A 21,325-nucleotide genomic window follows, 5' to 3' on the forward strand; every position below is an offset into this window, starting at 1 on the left:
TCGCCTCCCCGGTGCGCGCACTGTCAGCTGGGGCGCTTTGCAGAGCAACGGCCCTCCCACCCGCGACCCCGATTCAGACCTGGAGGCCGAGGATTTCTGAGGTGAGAGCGCCACCTGCTGGTCCTACTCAAGCTGCCCTAAAAGGCAGTGACTGTCGGGTCTGCGCCCTTGTCCTGGGGGGCTGGGGGCTTGACTTTCACCCAGGGCCGTCCGCGAGTCCCTAGCGGCACCACTCATGCAACCACGAAGGTCATGTATGCGATGTCCAGGCTTGTCACCAGGAACGACACGGGAAAGGTCAGATCTCGTGACTTTATTGCGGAAAAGTCCCAAAGTGCTGGAGCGCAGTATGGGTCAGGTGGGAGCCTGCGGGACTCAGGTCACCTGCAGTAGACGCCTGGCTTTTGGTGCCAGCACAGGAAGCCTTATATGACATGATGACAAACACGAGTGTGCCAGGCATTATGCTGAACACCTTAGCGGGTCATCCTCGTGAAGAACATACGAGGTAGATACAACTGTGGTTCTTTCCCGTTGTGCCAATGAGAAGGCGGAGGCACAGAGAGGCTAAGTAACTCGCCCAGGGGCACACAGCCGGAGAAGGTTCGTGCTGAGATTGGATCCGGAGTCCAAGCCGTGACCCACCTGCCAGGCCGCTCTACCTCTAGTTTGCTCATCTGAGAAATGGGCGTGCCGACCCCTCCCTGCCTTTCCAGCCCATCTGGGGCTGAGGAAGCCGCCGGGTGAAGAGTCCTCGTCAGTTGCACACGGGCCTAGGGCTGCAGCTCGTACTGGCCCTCGGTGGCCGTGTGGAAGTCCTCGAGCACCGACTGCAGGAACTCGAAGGTGGGCCGCTCCTCGGGCCGGCTGCGCCAGCACTCGGCGATAACGCTGCTGTACAGCTCGGGCGGGCACGAATCTGGGCGCGGCATGCGGTAGCCGCGCTCCAGGTTGCGGATGACCTCGGGGTTGCTCATCCCTGGAGGCGGAGGGGACGCGGCTGAAGGGCGGAGGGGCCCGCCAGGCACCGACCGCCATCTCCGCCCTCGCAGCCCGGCTGGTGCCACCTTTACGCATCCCACAATTTACTTTCCATTGCTTGGAGAACAGCTGGAAACGAGGCTGTAGATTATCTCAGTGTGGGACAGTTCCTCCTGGATGGGACCCCACCTCGCTTACCTGTGACTGCGCGGCACAGGCGAGCATCACTCACCGCGCAGGTACTTGGTGAACAGGCCCCACCCCCTCCCAGAGGCTGCTAAGAGGCCCCAGCCCTTCGGGCCTGAGGCAGGGGGGCTGGGGGGCTGGGGGTTGACCCTCAAGATGGGGCTTTGTGCCCAAGGTGCAAGACCAAGGGAGGGGCCACCTGCCCTCAGTTGAGGGCATACTAGTTGGAGGAAACCTGAGTTCAGACCCCGACCTTAACCGAATTCCAGGTTTGGGGGCTCACTGACCTCTGCTGGATGAAGGGGACACAGCTCTGTTGCCAAGAGCAACGTTGAGGAAGGGGGTGGAAGCCCCGCCCCCAGAGCGGCACACTTGGGTTTCTGTTTCAACCATTGGGCTCCATTCTGACATGCAGGTGGGCAACCCCAGGCACTGAGGATGGGACATCTGCCATCACAGTCATCTCAGGACAGCCCTGAGCAGCAAGGTCGCTGCAGGATGCAGCCGCCTACCTGGGTAGGGCACACGCCCGTAAGTGATGATTTCCATCAGGAGGATTCCAAACGACCACACGTCTGCTTTGATGGTGAACACCCCGAAGTGGATGGCCTCTGGGGCGGTCCACTTGATGGGGAACTTGGCCCCTGTGAGAAAGCCAGGAGCAGCTTTGTGAGGCCGTGGCTGATTGCCCCTGCACGCCCCCCAACTCCCTGCCCCTCCTCCCCTCCACCCTGCCCTGCCTGGCGGAGTTAGCGCAGCTGTGCCAGGCAGAGATGCATTCAGGGAGTCGCTCAGACCCCTAGGACACGTGACCAGGAGCGTGCAGACCCTGGGGGTCCGCAGCATGAAAGGACAAATACCACCCCTGTCACCCGCTTTGGGTCTTTGCCCAGTGGGCTTCATTGGGCAACCAGCACGTGTTTCCATCTGGGATGGGAGGGTCCTTTTCCACCTCCCGTGAGTCTTGTTTACTAACAGGAACCCATGGCTTGGGAAAGTCATCTAACTTGCCCCTGCCTTAATCCTTTCCTGCAAAATGGAAATGGTGACACATGGCTCATATACCTCCTAGGGTCACAGTGAGGAAGGAACTCAAATCCTGCTGCCCGCGAAGCCCAGTGGATGGCTGCAGCCCTGGCTGGCGTCCAGAACAGACCGCATGGCCCTGCCCTTGATCACCTGCACCTTGCCTGGCTTTATCCCCTGAAGTTCCCTCAGGGAACGAGTCATGTCAATCCTTCTCCCGCATCAACTGACTAATGTGCTGAGCTAATTATGCTAACTTGCTTGATGAAATGTATTTTGATCCTTTCAAATCCTCTTGTGAAGAGGATTTTTGCCAAAGTTTTACAAAGTAAAGTAGAGTGCCTGTGGAGACCCCAATTCAGGTATTAGGTTTTGCTGCTCATACTTTAGGGCAGTGTTTTCCAAAGTGTGTTCTGTGAACCCCTGGTTCTGTGGGAGGTTCACAGAAGTTACATGGAAAAAGTATTTGGGATTCCAGTTAGCTTGGGAGACCCGAGGTGAGGCACAAGTACACTGTTCCTTAGCTGCAGGACTTCTCAGTGCCTTTAATATGCTGCTGTGGGCTGGGAGTCTCCAAGGGGGGGCTGGATGGACTGGGCAGTGTCTCCAAACTTACTCCCTCACAGAGCCACTCCTCCTGAGGCACCTGTGCTCTACAGAACACTTTAGGGAAATGCTGGACTAGCTGGGGGCAAGGCCAGAACTGCATGACAAGAAGTCCAAAGGGACTTGGGGAGTTGGGAGGCTCGGCTCACCCTCTTGGGCAGTGTATTCATTGTCGATGATGCGGGCCAAGCCAAAGTCACCGATTTTGCAGCACAAGGTCTCAGACACCAGGATGTTGGCCGCCCTCAGGTCCCGGTGGATTGAATTCATCTGCTCGATATACGCCATTCCTTCTGCAATCTGAGGGAATGGGCCCCACGGTGAAGGCCAGCCCCCCTTGGGGAGAAGGACTCCGGCCACCCTCTGCATCAGAGCCAGGGGCCCCGCACTGCTCACCCACCTCTCCTCTCCTTCCAAGGGTCTGCAGGGGAGGAAGGTGGCAGAAGGCAGGCAGGAGAAAAGGCAGGTCTCTTGAGAGGGAAGGAGAAGAAAAGGAAGGGGCGTGAGAGGAGGGGAAGGCAGGAGGCTGGGGAGAGGGTTTCATTTCCTCAGCAAGTTGCAAGTACTGGAGCAGGGAGCCCTGGATTGGAATCATTGCTTAAGCTCCTTGGGGGAGGGGGTGTCAGTGCCCTGGCATGGAACGTGAGGGGATGGGTCTCCAGGGCCCCAGGGTTGGGGTGAGCATTAGGTGAGACCCGGCGGAGGACCTAACCCAGCAGGATCCTGACGGAACAGAGGCAGTGAAAGAAGAGAGTTGTTTCTGTCCCAGATCACCAGCATTGGGCCAGGAGGAGCTGTTTAGCCAAAGAAACTAACTCAGGGTTTATTCACTGCACTCCCAGTGGATGGATGAAGAAACTGAGGCAGAGAATAGAAAGCCAGTTTACCTCCTCAAAGCCAGCACTGGAATTGATCCCACTCCTCCTTAGGCTTCCATTGCACTGGTTTATTCATTTATTCATTCATTTATATATTATATTATATTTTCATATTTATTCCTTCGCTAAATCATTCCATCACACACACGTGTTGGTATGGTACTGTGAGGGTTATAAAGCTGAATACCAAATATCTTATATCTGGACAGCATTTAGCCGTATTCATCCCATTAACAAATATGTACTATATTGTATTCATGTATATATATATATATGTACTATATGAGCGATATTAGAAATTAAAAAAAAAAAAAAAAAGGTCTAGCAGGACCCAGATCTGCTTTCAAGAAGCATCCACCAGGCACGAGGCTAGGGGAACACATGACCAAGGTGCTCTCTGCACTTTCTTGTCCAGAAAAACTGAATAGACGTGACCTTGACCTGGGTCATGAACGTTGATTAGGATTCTGCCAGCTGAGAAGAGAGTCAAAGGCATCCTGGGCAGAGGGGACATTCTGGGCAAAGGCTCCCAGATGTGACAGGACAAGGGGGGAGCTGCCGTGTGGCTGCAAAGTGGGGCACATGGGCTTGTGGTTGGAGGGGAGCTTGGCATTTCATGCCTCAGAGCAGGAAAAGGAGCGCCCAGAAGGCGGTGAGTGCGGGCGTGTGTGCGTGTGTGTGTGCGTGTGTGTGTGTGTGCGCGTGTGTGTGTGCGCACGCAGTGAGGTGTTAGCATGATCAGAATGTGGTTTAGAAGCTGCTCACCTGGAAGGTTCTGATTTTCTGGTTTCCTAACCTTCAGATTCTTGACCACACCTACTTATAAACTCAGGTGGCTTTTCACATCTTTTGCCTCTGGGTGACCCAAGATTTCCCAAAGGATTGACTAAGAGACCGCGGAGAGAGAGAGAGAGAAGGAAAAGAATCGGGGGAAAAAAGAGTGGGCAGGTTGCTCACTGCGCTGTGGTTTGAAACCGGTTACCAGCGTTAATTTTCCGAGACCACCTCAGCAGCCTGTTGGACCCGGCCTGCGCTCACCTCGGTGGAAAAAAGGGGTGGTGACCTCAGTTCCTGCCCTGATATTAACAGCAGATAACGGTAGAGGAGGAGGGGAGGGGCTGGTGTGGGATGTGGGAGGGTGCCTGTCTGCAGCAGGATGTGTGTGTGTGCGTTTATGTGTCTCACGGGCTGACCACAGACCGGAGCTTTTCTGCTGAGTTCCAGTTTTAACAGATGCACACTTGGAGCCACCAGATGTGCTTTGCTGCCGGGTAGAACCCTCAGCTAAAATCCCCGGGGAGGAAAGATCCCTCCTCTTCCTTTTGCTCTTTACCTCACGCCGTCTGAGTCTACAGAAGGCATTTGTGGGCACCATCTGAGGACAGGCGAGGTCACCACAGAACACGGGCCTACCGTGTGACATGGAATTCGTGGGAACTCTCTGGGTCTCCCACACCATCCTTTCCTCCCTCTCGTCCTTAGCAATAGAACCCACCTCCCTCCTTCATGGCTGCCCAGGATAAAGACTACATTTCCCAAGCTCCCTTGCAGCAGGTGTTGGCTGGTGACCGGTGGTCAGGGGGCTGGGAGAGCAAGGGTAGTGGGTGACTTTGGGGACGCGTCTGTAAAGGGAAGGAGGTGGGCTTCCCCGCCCCTCACTTCTTCTTGCTGGCTGAGGACAAGATGCTAAAGTGCGAGCAGCCTCCCTTGGTGGGAAGATGACCTGCTAAGACCTGGAGGGTGGAAGAAACCTGGGTCCCTGTGACTCCGAGGAGTGGCCCCGCTGCCCACCCCAGACTGCCCACCTCTGGTGTTTACACGTTTAAGCCATGATGACTTTGGGCTCTCTGTCCTTCACAGCCCAGCCTAAATCTAATGGACGCAACCTCTAAATAGTTGATCTTGTTAAGCCATGGGGACGGAGGAGAGGGTCTGGGGGCCTGGCCCGCTGCTCTCGGTTCTCACAAACCTGGGCCGACATGTCGATCAGCCTTGGGAGGGACAATCGGTTACCTTCATCCGTCTTCAGGAAATCCAGCAAGCAGCCTGAGGAAAGAGAAGTTGCAGCTGCACTTGTGCAGAGTGACCCAACCAACCCTGGCTGGGCCGGCCTCTCAGGGTATGGGTTGCTCCCCGCCTGCGGCAGGAAGTGGGTGGCACTCTGTCGGCTCTCTTGTGCCCAGAGGACAAACCCACCCACAGCTGCAGGTGCCTCTGCTCTACAGAAACTCCCATCTCAGCCCCCACAGCACCCAGGAGGTGCTGATCTGCTACCGGCTGCTCGGAGGATGTTAGGTCTCAGCCAAGTTCAGGGTCGTGCAGCCAGGGGACCGGAGCAGAACATGCTCATTCCCCGCACAACATTCCAAAGCATCTTCTTGCCCCCTTCACCGCCTGTTGGCAGAGATTCTTCCTCCGAGGGCCAAGGGCACAAGAAAGCACCAGAATGGAGAGACCCGCCTCCTGGGTTGGGTGCAGGGAACAAACGCAGCTGCTCTCTGGCATCTAAGAGTCGGGGGATTCTCACCAGAGGGGTGGCTGAGAGGTGAGCAGGGGAGCCAGGTGGGGCCCTTCATGACGACCTTTAAGGAGCTGTATTAGCACAGCACGTTAGGATCTGACCAGAATCAGCGTGTGGTCAGGGCCACAGGAGGGGTGAGAAGGAGCCCCCTGCCCCGGGAGAGCGTGGCCACACCATGGACCTCAGAGGCCATCTCGCCCATCCTCTCTTTTCATCCATGTTGTAAAATGCTCATAAGGTTGTAAAACGTTCCCTGGGCTAGAACCGTCTCTGGACACCCAGCCTACTGTTCTCTGGACTTTGCCTCGCTCTGTCCTCCCCAGGGGGCATCAGGCAGTGCCAGGCACAGAAGGCGCACTCCAAAAATGCTGGTTCAAGGGCTCCTGCACCGAGGACACCGCTCTGTAAGGACCACTTATCCGTCTTGTTCTCACCATCCTTCCCTCCGCCCCCCACGCACATGGAACACCCTAGACCTGAAAGATGTTGGCTAACTGATCCAGCCCCTGGCTCAGTGATCTCCTGCGGAGGTCTCCTGGCCAGGCAAACCCACGGCAGCAGATCAGCCTCAGCCTTCTCGGCCCCCCAAGCCTGGACTCCCACCCTCAAGCCTCCCTGCCTCTGTCTGAAGGATGCAGTCCCGGGCAGGGCACCACCTCTGGCCATGTACTCGGTCACGATGTAGATGGGCTCCTTGGTGACCACGGCGTAGAGACGGACCAGCCTCTCATGCCGGAGAGTTTTCATCAGGTTGGCCTCACCCAGGAAGGCCTCCGGAGACATGGTTCCCTCCTTCAAGGTCTTGATGGCCACCTTGATGTTGTTTTTGTAATAACCTGAGCCCCAGGGACGGAGAATGAAGAGGACATTCAGAAGACCCAGAGGCTATGGGAGGTGATCCCTTAACCAAAATCGACCTAAGCTTCCAGGAGCCATCCCTGCTCTATAGGTGGGGCACTGAGGCCACAGCCGCCCCCGCCCCGCCCCCGTAGGTGGTCCTGGGCTGGAATGACAGCTCCTGAGAGAGACGGATGTGCCTGCTTACCTTGCGGGATGCCAGCTTGTCCCAGCCTCCCCCGCCAGACGGGAGCCCCAGGCAGTGGAGGAACTTACCCGGCCTGGGAGGGGGGCCATTTCACCTCCTTGCCCCTATGCCTGGGTCTGGGGTGCATCTCTTGTCCTTCAAGTAGCCTGCCTCCTACCCCTACGTAATGAGTCTCTTCTACCACCTGATAGGTTCCGCGTGGCAGGGAGCATTACAGCCCACGACAAAAGCATAGAGAACGCAGAGGGGGTCTGGGGCCTCCTTCTCCCTTTCTGCGCCCTGTGATGTTTCCCTTACAGCGCCAGCACCTGCACACACCCACCCCCCACCATGAGGTCCCCATCCACACTGAAGGGAGAAAGCAAGTCATGATTCAGACTTGCAACAATCCAGGTGGAGCTCCTGCCAGGGGCGCCTCAGGCATCAGTCCTGGGTGCCAGAGGATTCGGGGTGGGCAGCAGGATCCCACCGTGAAATCATGCCCAGAGACATGGACCTTTCCAGGGATAAAATAAAGCACCTTGTGTTCTGAGAGTGCCCACGCTGAGCAGAGGAGAGACCATCAACTGTAATTGAAGATGAGGCCACAGGGGTCCAGAAGTTAAGGGACTGGCTAGTCTCACAGCTGCAAGTGGTGGCTTTGGTCTGTTACCAGAGTCTTGGGGCCCCTGGTTCACCGCTCACCACGGTTAGCATGCTGTTGCCACTCTATGAGTTAGCAAGGCGTTCCAGGTCACACACAAATCAATGGCAAAGGCAGCTCTGGGCAGCAAAGAACGAAGGAGGGACTGGGCTGAGGGGGTGGGAGAGTTGGATTCTACTCCTGCTTCACCATCATGTGCGGAACAGCTGAGGGCAAGTCACTTTAGTGTTCTATGCCTCCATTACCTCATCTGTAAAATGGGTATATAGCCGCAGTCCCTTCCCCCTCATAAGCCTTTATGGGAAGCATGATGCCCTGTGCAAATCCCGAGACTTCTGTGCTTCAGGACGCAGGACAGGGAGAGAGCGGCTCCCGGCGTGACACATACTCACCCATCCAGACTTCGCCAAACTGCCCAGACCCAAGTTTCCTGAGCAGCTTGAGAGACTGCCGGGGGATTTCCCATTCATCCTGGGCCCAGGGGTTCTGGAGAGCCAGGCTCACACAGGGTTGGGTCAGCCTCTGGCACAAACCATTCCCTTTCTCTGCATTAGGACAGAAGAGGTGGGGCTGGAGCCAGACTGGTCTCATTCTCATGGGAGCCATATCACTCCCAGCTGTGTCCCTGCCCCCTATTGCCCGCCCTACCCCACCCCGACCCCTCGTGCACACACCACACACACACGGCTCTCTGTGTTCGTTTCGCATTAAGCAAGGAATGCTATCATTGTCTTGCTGTCTCTAAGACTGAAAATACTTGTTACTCTCCAAGTGGTCACAGCCAGTAGAGGGGATTAGGGACACAGAATGTGAATCATTATGTTGACAGTTGTCAACTCCTTAGGTCCAGCCTTGGGATAATCCTCCACCCCTCCACCAAGATGGCACCAATAATTCACACCATCCTGAGATCTTAGTGATAGAGAGATACAAGGGCTCCTCTGGTACAAGCCCCCCATGCCCCCTCATCAGATGCCCCCTCTTACTAGAATAGTGCTGCACCAAAGCCTGCAGGGTGGGGAAGGTGTTTCGGGGGGAGATGTAATAGCCGCCTTCATCCAGGGAGCGGATCTTATAGTGTTTGATCACCTCCCCCTGGGTGGTCACATCCTTCACAGACAGAGAAAAGGCACCTGGAGGGTTAATAAAGACACATACATGAGAAGTAAGGCATAAAGAAGGAAAATCAGGACTGGGATTTGGGCTTCATTTCAATACCCTGGAAAAAAGTTCCCCGAATTCTGCTCTCCATTTTGACCACTTCCATCAAAAGTTACCTTTTCCTTCATCTCACCCTCCACCCTCCTGGAAGCCTTTCCTCGCAGCTCCATCTGACTCTGTCCTTGACGTTCCTCCCCAAGTCTCCAAAAACTCAACCAGGGAATCCCAGAATTCTGGAGCAGGCAGGATGTTATCTTAGCAATCAGGCTGTCCCCCAACTTGGGCCCTGGGGCTTGGGGACCCTTTGCCATGGGATATTGAGAAATACAGAGTTGTTGGAGGGACTAAGAGACTGACTCATTCACTTGTTCATTCATTCATTCCAACTGAAAAGCTGACCCTACCCCACATGCAATAGCAAATTACAACCCCAAGCACTCCTGTCCATGGGGGAGAACATAATAAGACACTCCCCAGGGGTTCTGTTCAAATCCATACACACATCTAGGTATTCTGTCTTCTAGGTTAATGTAGCAGATGCCAAGGGTTAAGAGCAATTTATGTGGCAAGAGTTTTCAGCTGAAAAACATTCCATGAACTTGATGTTTTTTATAAAGCGTCTCTGTCCAGCTCTCTGGGCACCACACTCCTCGACTCTTATTTGGAAGATGAGGAAGCTGAGGCCCAGAAGGGGGATGTCGCTTTGCCCCAGGGCCCTCCGCTGGCCAGCGGCAGGCTTGGGGGCTCCCGTGCCCTTCCTAAGGGCGCGCCTACCGCGAGCAGTACCACCCTTTCCCGCCAGGTGTCAGGCTTGGACACCTCTTGTCCTGGGTGTGGGCGCTTGATTTTGCTCTGCGGTGTTTATCTTCAGGCGTCTTTCCTCCCCCATCAGCCCATCAGCCCATCTCAAATCCCTTCTCCCCTAACCCTTGACCATTGCGCCTCTATTATTGCCCACCTGCAAAAGGATGCGGAGAAGCCTTGCGCCTCGCGGCGCGCCCTGCCTCCGCCACAGCCCGCCCCACGCGCCCGACCCCAGCCCAGCCCGCACGCGGCAAACTGTGGCCCCGACTTCGCCCCGGGTGGATGCAACGCGCCCCGGTATCTCAGGAACCAGAGAGTGGCTCTAGTGAGTCCATTCATCCGCGCGTCACCCTAGTGAGGAAAGGAGCTGTTCTCCCCATTCCCTCCGCTGCACCCTGCTTGCGAATCCTCGAGATCAGCCAAGGAGACCGGGCTCTCCTCCAGCAGTGCCTCTCTCTTGTGTGGGCTCCTCCTAGGGCCTGTCCCGAATATCTTTTTACAATCTGGCATTCCTTCCTCTTAAAGGGGACTTCAGTCCTTGCAGTTCACAAAATCTGGATCCCCTTGTCCTGTCTCCACGCTGCGTGTGGGCTGCGCTGGGCATAGGCAAGGCTGGGCTCCCAGAGATTGAGATTTCTTAACACTGTAAGGACCACCTGCCCTGGAACTGGGAAACGAGTCAGTCCTCACACAGATACCAATTAAATGAAGCTTGAGAAGATAAGGGATGTCCTGGAGGCCTCTCGGGGCTAGAACTCGCTCCCTGGCTTCTGGGGGCAGTGTTCCTTCGCCATCTCCCATCCTCTGTCTGTGGCCTCCAGGGGCTTTGGAGTTCGGTGGAGTGTGGGCATGTGTATGCGGGGATATGTATATGTGCGTGGGGTCCCGAAGCCTCAGCTCCATCTGGCCAATCCCAGCCTGGACTAGCTGGGGAGGGGGGCAAGGGCAGGAGGAGACACCCGCCGCCCTTAGAGACCCCTTCCTCCTTCACACTGAGGCTGGGGACGCCCTTTCCCTCCAGGGGGCCCCTTAGCAATAGGCAACAATTAAAACATCATTTCCGGGTGAAATGACGTGATGTCTGGGATTTGCTTCAAAGTAAGAGTGGTGGGTGGTGATACACGCAAAACGAGATTAGCTGGGTTGATTATTGTTGAAGCTGGGTGTTGGGTACAGGGGCTCCATTATACTGTTCTACAGCCAACAAAACACTTATGTCATCTCTAATGATTCCCATATTGTTTCTTGGACATAGGAGCACCGCTATTCACATGGAGTAGTGGCAATATCCTAATATGTATGTGTATATAATTTAATGCATCCATGGGTGCATCTCAGGAAATTCTGCACAGAGCACTCCAACGCACCATTGCATCCCTCCACCTCCCCAACCTGGCTCTGACCCTTTGAGGGGCAATGAGCTGCGAGAGCTCCCCTGAGCCTCCAGTGGGTTGTAAGCAGCTCTCTTTGTCCAGCTTTTGCTGCTTTAGTGTTTCCACTCACTGCAGTTCTCAAGCCATGGATGGAGCTGAGGGGTAAGCCAGCAGGCAGGGGAGGGGGTGGTGCTCCCACCAGGAAAGCCCCGTCCATTCTCTTTGCCCCAACACAGGGGGCCAGGCTCACAATCTAGCCACCCTCTCTCCCCTTCACCTCTGATGTCGCTGCCGCCACCTCCTCTCCTGTAACAGGTCCCTCTGTGCAGTGTCCTGATAGCAAAGGCTTTCTTCACTCTGCTTGGGAAACTCCCCTCCATCCACCCAGGTTAGGCCAGTTTGACACGTTTTAGAGCTTCTGAAGATTTTTGGTGCCCCTCAGATGATCTGGGCCCTGACGCTTGTTCACTGTTGGTCTTGAATGAGTCACTTCTTCCCTCAGGGAGTCAGTTTTCTCATCTTTCAAATGGGGGTATTGGCCCAGTATCTCCAAGATGGAAGACTAGTGGCAAACATGTACCAGGAAGCATATGTAACAAGGTTCACAGCAGCACGTTCATAACAGCCCCAAACTGGAAACAACCCCAAGTCCACCAACGTTAGCGTGGAGAAATAGCAATAACTTATGGAATATTCATATACTAGATTCCGTATAGCAGTCAAAGTGAACAGACTGTTGCTATCCTCAACAACACGAGTGAGTCTGTCATGGGCTGAATTGTGTCCCCCCTCTCCCCACAAATTCCTGTGTTGAAGTCCTAACCCCCAGTACATCAGAATGTGGCTGTCTTTGGAAATAGTGTCTTTAAAGAGGTGATTACATTAAAATGAGGTCATTGGGGTGGGCCCTGATCCAATATGACTGGTGTCCTTATAAGAAGAGGGCACGAGGACACAGACACACACAGAGGGACAACGATGTGAGGACACAGGGAGAAGACGGCCATCTACAAGCCAGGGAGAGAGACCTCAGGAGAAACCGACCCTGCTGACACCTTGATCTCAGATTTCTAGCCTCCAGAACTGTGGGAAAACTTATTTCTGTTGTTTAAGTCCCCCAGTTCCTGGTACTTTGCTTCAGAAGGCCTGGCAAACGAATACAGAATCTTACAGTGTTGAGTGAAAGGAATAGGACGCACACAAAAACTAAAATAGTATGATTCCATTTGTATAAAGGTGAAAAACAGACAAAACATGGGTGGTAAAACTATAAAGAAAGATAAGGAAGGATTTCCATCCAAGTCAGGACAGTGGTGGCTTCTCTGGCGGGTGGGGAGGTGAATCAGAAAGGGGCGCCGGTGGGGCAGGGAGAGGGGCTCTGGGTGTCTGGAATGTTCTCACTCTTGTGGTTACACAGGTGTTTACTTAGCATGACTCTATGTTTATAATTATGCACTCATTTATAATTTATGCAATTTTTAGATGTGTTTTATACTTTATAGCAGAAAGAACTTTGAGGAGGAAAGACAGAGAGAAAACTAAAGACAGAGAAAGAGAAAACCCAGTGGCCTGAGGGTGGTGGCAGAAACGTTCTGCTCGGTCGGTGGGTTTGAATCTATGAGTCCCCCAGATCCCAACGATCACTGCCCCCTCCTTGTATATCACAAACTTATACCTCACAGGCTCCTGGAAGTGTCTGAGTCACAGCCTCTAGCTGAGATTATCTCTAAGGATTCTTTCAGCTCCCAAATCCTTTGATTCCAGACGTGGCCCTGGGTCACACCCCCTCTTCCGCCCCCACCAGCCTCAGCACCCCTGCTGACCGAGGCAGTGCGAGTCCAGCCCGAGATGGGAGCTGCTCTCGCGCTGGGCACGTTTCCAGCGGGGCCCTGGGAGAACTGTCCATGTGTACAGCCCCACGCTCAGTTACCAGATACCCGTGGGCTGTCCTGGCTGGCCTGATGTGGGAGGGACCCCCCGGGGCGGACGCTGCCAGGTTCTCCTGCCTAGCACCCCACACACTGGCCCCCTCCCAGCTCCCAGAAGCACGGCCGCAGGTGGGGTTCCCGGGCTGCACAGGGAGGGCAGCGGAGGCCCAGGCTTACCTTTGCTGGTTTCGCTCTCTCTAATAAGAAAGGAGCCGGCCTTATTGATTGGAGCCAGAAGCTGCCTCTCGGCATCTCTCCGGCAAATTGATCTAAAGAACCACCTGGAAAAGAAAAGCACAAAGGCAGACAGACCTCAGAGAGTGGCCACACTCCCGGATATATTGTCACCCAAGTCCCTTCCCTCCAGAGATAAAATGTGTTCCTGTTGCCAACTTAACCCTGAGCTGAGCCCCTCACATTTTGCTACATGAAATGCCCCTCGGTCCCTTTCCCTGCTGTCAGCGATGGACTTGGTGTTTTCTTGAAATGAAAGGAGAGCAGTATTTGGTGCCCTTTGTTAATTTTGCTCTGGGAGAATGCACCTGACACCTTCCCTCACAGCCCACCCTCCTTGGGGTCGAGTCTCTAGTGCCCCTTGAGCACAGGCTGGTCAGGGTGGATGTGCCCCGGCCTCACGCTGGTCCAGGGCCAGGCACAGGGCCGGGCGTGCTGGGCAAGGAGCCCTCCTGAGGGCGAGCATCTCTGGATGGGAACACTAGGCGAGGCGGCAGACCCGTGCCAGCTCGTGAGTTTGACAGACTCTGAGCTCCTTCAGGGCAGGGGTCACGTCATAATGGGTTTTGCATCCTCCCCGGTCCTGGGCAGAGCTGGGGCTCTGGCTCTGTTTGCTCAGGGCACTAATGCTCGAGGCCCTGGCTGGTGCCGTGTGCAGGTGGGTTATGAGGATGCCGGGGCGGAGCTGTCCCCTAAGGCCCCCATCCTGTGAGTCCCCCGAGGTGCAAGCCCTGAGTCCTGCCCTGGAGGCAGGGGAGGAGCGTGGCTGCTCAAGGCGGTGGGACATGGGGTCGTCTCTACCAGGTTAGCCAGGAAATGGGCAGCTCCCATTTCACAGATGGGAAGGGTGAGATGGGCTCCCCGAGTGACACCCTCAGTGTCACACAGAGATTTAAACGTTGCTGGGACATTAGACAAGCGTTCCCAGCGGCACCAAGTCCCCACCCCTCTCCTGCCCCCTCCGAGCCGGGTTCACACCCTGCTCTGCCCTTTAGCCGCTTTCTGGCTCCGCCCTGCACAGACTAGAGCAGCCAGCACACGCCTCCGCTCGGAAGGGCCGTCTGTCCACCTACTTTTCCACTTCCAGGGTCTCTATTCGGGCCACAAAGTTGCTGGGCACGTAGCCTTCTCTTCCTGTGATGAGAGACTTGGCCAACCACCAGTCTCCAGCTCTAGGCGGGAAAGAAAAACAAAACAGGTGGCGGCTCCCACGGGCCTCTCTGGGCAGCTCACCGCCCACAGCATCTCACCCCTGGGAGGCAGAGGATTCGAGAGGCAGGTGGTCGGGCAGAGGGAGGGAACTGGGGCCGGTGGCTCAGTGATGCGGTGTGTCCAGGTCATTCCAACTCGCCAGCATCCGATGGGCCCAAGATGCTCCTGGTCCAGGGGAGGAAAGGGAACAACGCAGCCTCCCGGGGAGGTTTGTCTCCATAGCCTGATCCGCCCAAGAGGGCCCCAGTCCTCTGGTGAGACGCCTTCCTCTCGATTAATGGGACACGTTTAGGGTTTGGGGAGTGAGTTTGGACTGGACGGGAAAGACAGAAACAAGGAGGCCTGCGGAGGAGAGGACCAACCAGAGCCCACAGATGGTCAAAAGGTCAGGGCCTTCACACTTCATCGCAGAACATCAAGAAATAAAGGAGCCCTCAGGCTCCACAGGACAAGCCCGACGTGCGAAAGAGTAGCTTTAGAGCAGTTTCTGAGAAGAAACCCTGGATAAACTAAAGCTGAATTCACAGGTAGGGTCTCACGTGAGATCTTGTCCTGCAAGGGAGACAAATCTGGACCCAACAGACTCCAGCCCAGAGCTGTGATGGAGCAGCCAGGCAAGCGCTGTGGGCATCAGGAGGGCTTCATGGAGGAGGTGACGTTAAAGGTGGGTTTTGAAGGAAGAGTAGGATTTTGACAGCAGAGCAGGAGGTAGTGAATACGAACCCCTACTACCGAGTGACTGGCCTGGGCTGAGGGGCAGGGCACTGGAGAAGATATTCTGGAGGCAGCCGTGCAGGGCGGCGTGTTGGGTGAAAGGTAGGTGGGCGGGGGGTGGGGTCCTGCAGTCACAGGGACGGTGTCCGGGACACTTACTCCTTCAGGATCTGCAGTTTCTCCCCCTTCATCATCTGCAGGTCCCGGTCGTTCACGGCTTTGTAGTCATACAGGGCCACCACAAAGTGTTCCTCTAGGGTGAACAGGGAAGAGATGGTCACTGCTTGGGCTGCTAGAGCGATGGTAGGGGCTGGAAAAATCCCGAAGATCTAGGGAGATCGGCTGTGTGGACCTGAGGGCCGCAGACCCATGTCTGGGAACCATCCCTTACCACTTCGGAGGCCATGACCCTCCCCTCTCTTCCCCTTCTCCCCCTGCCCTCCCTGCCTCTGTTCCAAGGGGAGTAGTGGTCTCGGAACGTAGCAGCTGTAACTTGGACCTGTAACGGTACCCAGGGCCCTGTCACAGTGCCCAGATGAGCTGCTGGTCCCTGGAACGGAGCGGGCTCCGGAGCTTGGCTTAGCGTCTTCCCAATGACCACTGCTTTTCTGCACAGCTCGGGGGGGCCAAGACCCCCCGCCCCGGAAAAGGTCACCTGGAGACCACTTAGCGTCCCCAGAAGTAGATGACTCAGCTTTGTCCCCAAAGTGTGGCTGTTCACCTCCCCTCGGTGGGAAGGGGGGCTGGAATAGATGACACGGCCTCCTCCGGTTCTGAGATTCAAGTTCTCGTGCCAAAGGCAGTTGGTTTTACTTCCTTCTCCTGGGCTTCCTTCCTGGAGATGCGAAGCCCCCGGCAGGAAGTAAGGATCCCCCCTAACGGTAATTAACCGTGATCCTCAGCAGGATAAGAAACACCAGGCACCAGGCGAGGCCACTAAATGGGTTCCAGCTCTTGACTGACAGACTCTGAGCTCCTTCGCGGAGGGGCCCCATCGTAATTAGTTTTGCATCCTCCGCAGTCCTGGGGCAGAGCCGGGCTCTGGCTTGTTTGTTCAGTGCAGCCGTGCGAGTGCTCTAAAGCCCGAGGCCTCCCGGTGCTGGATGCAGGTGTGTTATGAGGATGCTGGCGCAGAGCTCTCCCGGAAGCCCCATCCTGTGAGCCCCCTGCCCAGGCCTCAACCCCCGACCCCAGAGGGCCGAGGTCATTCATTATGTCACCTCCACAGTCCGGCCCATCAGAGTGGAGGTGGAGACCGGGGGTGGTTAGAAGGCCGGCAGGGGGCCTTTGAAAGCGGGCTGGGAAACTAGATATGGGAAACTCCACATGCAACAGAGCAAAGGCTGGGACGCAGAGCCATCGACCTTCGCCCTTGGAGGTTGGGAGCTAGAATTTTTGAAAGCCTGGGTTTGACGATGCTCTTTGTATTTGCTGTAACTCTTTTGGTGCTCATTCGTAGTTTGTAAAGTCTTAAAAAAAAAAAAGCCCACCCAGGCTCAGGTACACTAAATGAGCTGGTGCTTGGCTCCTGGAGAGACACCCCCCAAGGGCAGGTGAAGCCTAGGGCACCTCCCTCAGCCTCCAACCAGGCCTTCTCCTCTCCGACCCTCGAGGGCCCGTCTTCCCCAGGAAGCCGCTCCCACCTCGGCCCCTGTTCCAACTGCACGAAGCCGGGGCCCGGAGGATGTGGCCAGGGGAGCCTCAGCTGCCGAAGCGGCCCCTTCTTACCTTGGTCCGGGTGCGTGGTGCCAGGAGCGGGGGGAGCCAGGTGGTTAAACACGATCTAGAGTGGAAATGCACGCGCTCTGTGTTAGGTCACGGCCCCGAGGCCTGGGTAGGGCAGGAGGGGTGAGACTGCTGGGTGCCAGCTGGAGGGTCTGGGGGAGCCTCTCTGCTGGCCCAGGAGGCTGCACAGGTAAATTCTACACATGCTGCCTCAAGCCCCAGGTGCCAGCGCCACCTCCCCCAAGCCGGGACCACCTGCCCAACCACACAGGCGGCTGGAGGAGGGGTACGTGGGAACGCCCCAACTTCATGAGAGGCAGCTGTGGAACTGTGAGGGGAAGCCGTATCACCCGGGTTAAAATCCTGGTTCTTCTTTAAAAGACGAAATTGCAAAAGAGTATTTGCTCTCAAGGGAAATTATTTTAAAAGCATATTTCCCTCAAACTCAACAGATGTATTCCCAGGTATGTACCCTGTAGAGAAACCTTTGTACTGGAATGCTCCCAGAAAAAAAATTAAAAAAATAAAAATCGTTGAAGTTTGGTCACCCTTTGACCAAAGATAGACGAATAGACAAACTGGAGCAAGTTATGCAACGAAACCCGGGGCGAGTTCGTGGCCACAGCCCCAGGCATCCACGTGGGTAAAACCCACAAACGTAACGGAGATCCAAAACCCACGCCTCGGACGAATACGTGCTGTCTGATTCAAATGATTTAAAGTTCACAACGGGTAAAATCAAACTGAAGAGTGTTTAGAAACACATACATATGTGATCACACCGAAAAAGCTAAGCTAAGGAATGATAAACACCCTCAGGATAGTGGGGCCTGGGGTGACGAGGATAGGCTGGGGGCAGCAGACAGTCTCAACCGGTCACCTTCTACTTCTGAAGATGATGGGGCTCTTCATTTTGCTCTTTTTTCAACTTGACATATGTGTTACAAATTTTTTTTTTTTTTGGCCACGCAGCATGTGGGATTCCCCCACCAGGGATCGAACCCGTGGCCCCTGCATTGGGAGCACGGAGTCTTAACCACTGGGACCACCAGGGAAGTCCCCAAATATTCTTTTTGTATTCCATATTTATTGAACACAATTTTGAAGTAGCATTTTGCAAAATGGCATGTATAGCGTGGTTCCACTGACAATATAAACATGTAATATAAATAACCCACAGATAAGGGGTCTGGAGGCAGGAGCTCTGAAGTGCTAACTCCAGGTATCATTGGGCAGTGGAATAATGAGTATTTATAATTTTTTTCCCATAATTAATAGATATGACGTGACTTTTAAAAAAGTTTAAAACCTTCCAGGCTCTACTACTTATTAGCATATAACGAACACAGTCGAAGTCAGCGTTTTCCCAGTCGATCATTCATTCATTCAACAAACATTTCATTGCTACCTGCCAAGCCCTGCACTAAATTGGGACACGGATAGATAAGATTTCTCTAAGAAACAGGATTGGCAATCCCCCCTCCCCTCCCCATCAGGTCACTGTCAGAATAAAGCAATGGCCAGTCAAATGCACTGGTGAGGGTTGGGGGACCCAGGCATGACTCCCAACTGCCCCAAACCAAAAGGGGGTAGGTGGCCGGGCGGGGGAGACACGAACATCATTATCTAAAAGTGCCTCTTTGGGAATGCTACCGTCAAAGGCTGCCAAACGCTTTGTGAACAGACCAGAGCTGCATGACAGGCTCATGAGAACTTGAGGGCCTGCTGCGGGGGAGAGGGCCCCTCCAGTCCTAGGCTGCCTTATCCCGGGACGGCAAGCTGCTTGGAATGCCAGCAGCAGTGCCACGAAAGGGGACAATGACCATCAGGAGCTTCTTGGCAGGGGGTGGGGGCAGCAGATGTTGCTGAATGCCCCACACCCCCCCTCACCCCACCCTTTCTTCAAGTTGACATTTTTGATATCCTTTCCTCTTCAAGGCTGCCCGTGTGCATTGAAAACTGGCTAAGAATTACCGGGAGCCCCCTAGGCCCGGTCCTGTGCCTTGCACACCTGCCTATGGTCACGTCCCCATCAGAAAGGCATTCTTACTGTACCCATTTTACAGATGCGGACACTGAGGCACAGAGGAGTTAAGTAACCTACCTGGAAGCACACCGCTCATAGATTTAAGCTCGGCAATCTGGCTGCGAAGCTTGGTACTATGCCACCACTGCGACGTGGGTCATGGTGGCAGTGGGAGGGGCCTACTTGTTGGAGCCCTGCGTTGTCTAGAGATGGCGCTGGTGCCGGCTGGAGACGAGCAGCAGCCCCTGAGCCGTGCGGGGGGGCTCCGTGCGCCCCTCTCCCACCCCCTCCAGCTGCGCACAGCAGTCACTCACCAGGGGCGGCAGTGGTGGGGCCTCTTTGCCCTGGGTGCCGGCCTTCACGGGGCTCCATCTGCCCTTTCCCTTCTCCTTGACCTGCCTTTTGCTGCTCACCACTCCCATCCTGTCGGAGAGCACACAGCAGATTGGCGATGTGAGTAGGTTTTCAGAGCCTCTGTACACAAGAGCGTCCCCAAACCCCTTCCGGTTGCCGATTAGAAAGGTGGGGAAGCAGGGGGGCAGTGAAGGTCAAAGTCAGAACATGGGGTCAGAAGTGGGTTGGGTGGGCTAGGCTTGCCTCCATCTTTTTTCCCAGAGCAGGAAGAAGTGGCCTAGAGAGGAGAGACTCCCGGGTTTAGGACACAGAGATGGTCTGGCCTGAGGAAACTGCCAGAAACCGCCAGGGTGGATCCCAGGCCCCTGGGGGTAGGAGCCTTGCCGTCTAGAAAGAGGCTGACCAACGTGTCTGGTGGTCTGGGTTTCAGTCTTCCCTTGGGAAAGTCACATTCCCTCTCTTGGCCCATGTTAGAACATTCTGAGGTTCTTTCCAGCTCAGGTTTTCAGGTGAGATGCTGTAATTTAGGTCACAAAGACAGTACAGGCATCTAATGCCAACTTTTCAATAATATCGGGGAATCTTCTTTAGGGGTGAGTGAAATATGATCAAGACTTTTCTTGGGTAAAGAATCTTCAAATGACAGATGTGAGAAAGACCCCGGGGACCACGGCCAAGAGCACCGCCACTTCACCACCAGCCCCATTCCAGGGGCGGCTGTTCAAGGAGAGCTTACTCTTGACCAAGAACTTCACCTATCTTGTATCATCCTTTCAAGTCTCTAAAATAAGGGTAAGTAGGAGGTCTGAGATGTTAAGTAGCTGGTTCCCAGTCAAACAGTTAACCAATGCAGAGCCAACTCTGGAGCCCTGGCTGACACTAGACCACCACACTTATCCACATTTTGCGTAATGAATTATGGGGTTGTACCAGGAAGGGCTGCTGAATTTTATCAGGTGACTATTTAATATCTATTTATATGATAATTTTTCTTCTTTGATTTGTTGATGTAATGAATTATGTTGATCAATTTTCTGCTACTGAAACATCCTTGCATTCTGGAATAAAAGCTATTTCGTTACAGTGCCTTAGTCTTTTTGATACACGGATGGATCCTATTTGCTAATATTTTATTTTGAATGAAAATCTATATTCCCGAGTGTGATTCGTCTATAAGGAATTAACATTAAGATGATTCTGGCTTCATAACATACCAGGGATCTCTTTGTCTTTCTTCCTATGATCTTGAATCGTTTAACAACATTGGGGCTATCTGTTCCTTAAAGACTACGTGGAACTCAGCTGGTAAGTCATCTGTTCCTGGGACCCTTTTAAATAGTAGATCTCTAAATAAATTTCCAGTTTCTTCCACAGGAATTTGTTGCCACTTTTCCTCCTTCTTGCACCACTTTGATAATTTATAAGATTTATAGGACATCTTTGATTTCCTCTCCATTTCTAATTTACCATGAAGTTTTGTTTTTTTTTTTTTAATTTATTTATTTTTGGCTGTGTTGGGTCTTCATTTCTGTGCGAGGGCTTTCTCTAGTTGCGGCAAGCGGGGGCCACTCTTCATTGCGGTGCGCGGGCCTCTCACTATTGCGGCCTCTCTTGTTGCGGAGCACAGGCTCCAGACGCGCAGGCTCAGTAGTTGTGGCTCACGGGCTTAGTTGCTCCGCGGCATGTGGGATCTTCCCAGACCAGGGCGCGAACCTGTGTCCCCTGCATTGGCAGGCAGATTCTCAACTGCTGCACCACCAGGGAAGCCCAACCATGAAGTTTTACATCGTATTGTTTTGTAATTATTTTCATCTCTTCTCTTTCTTGATTATGACTTATTTGTTGTTCCCAATATAAATTAAATGTACTTTCAATAATGACAACTTTTAATTGGATAACATTATCTGA

General features: G+C 54.3%; 1 protein-coding gene across 1 annotated transcript; it reads right to left on the minus strand.

Annotated features, from left to right (window-relative positions):
* Nucleotides 1–303: 303 nt before the first annotated feature.
* On the minus strand, nt 304–19,488 carry BLK (BLK proto-oncogene, Src family tyrosine kinase). The gene is made up of 12 exons (XM_036855752.1): nt 19,378–19,488; nt 17,041–17,095; nt 15,472–15,565; nt 14,460–14,558; nt 13,330–13,433; nt 8,873–9,019; nt 8,279–8,431; nt 6,855–7,034; nt 5,647–5,723; nt 2,949–3,099; nt 1,680–1,811; nt 304–979 (listed from the first exon to the last, which is right to left on the minus strand). The coding sequence occupies exons 1-12, from the start codon at nt 19,483–19,485 to the stop codon at nt 774–776; spliced, it is 1,506 nt and encodes a 501-aa protein (XP_036711647.1). The 5' UTR covers nt 19,486–19,488; the 3' UTR covers nt 304–773.
* Nucleotides 19,489–21,325: the final 1,837 nt, after the last annotated feature.

This window comes from Balaenoptera musculus, chromosome 6, assembly GCF_009873245.2.
Source record: "Balaenoptera musculus isolate JJ_BM4_2016_0621 chromosome 6, mBalMus1.pri.v3, whole genome shotgun sequence".
Classification (NCBI taxonomy): domain Eukaryota; kingdom Metazoa; phylum Chordata; class Mammalia; order Artiodactyla; family Balaenopteridae; genus Balaenoptera; species Balaenoptera musculus.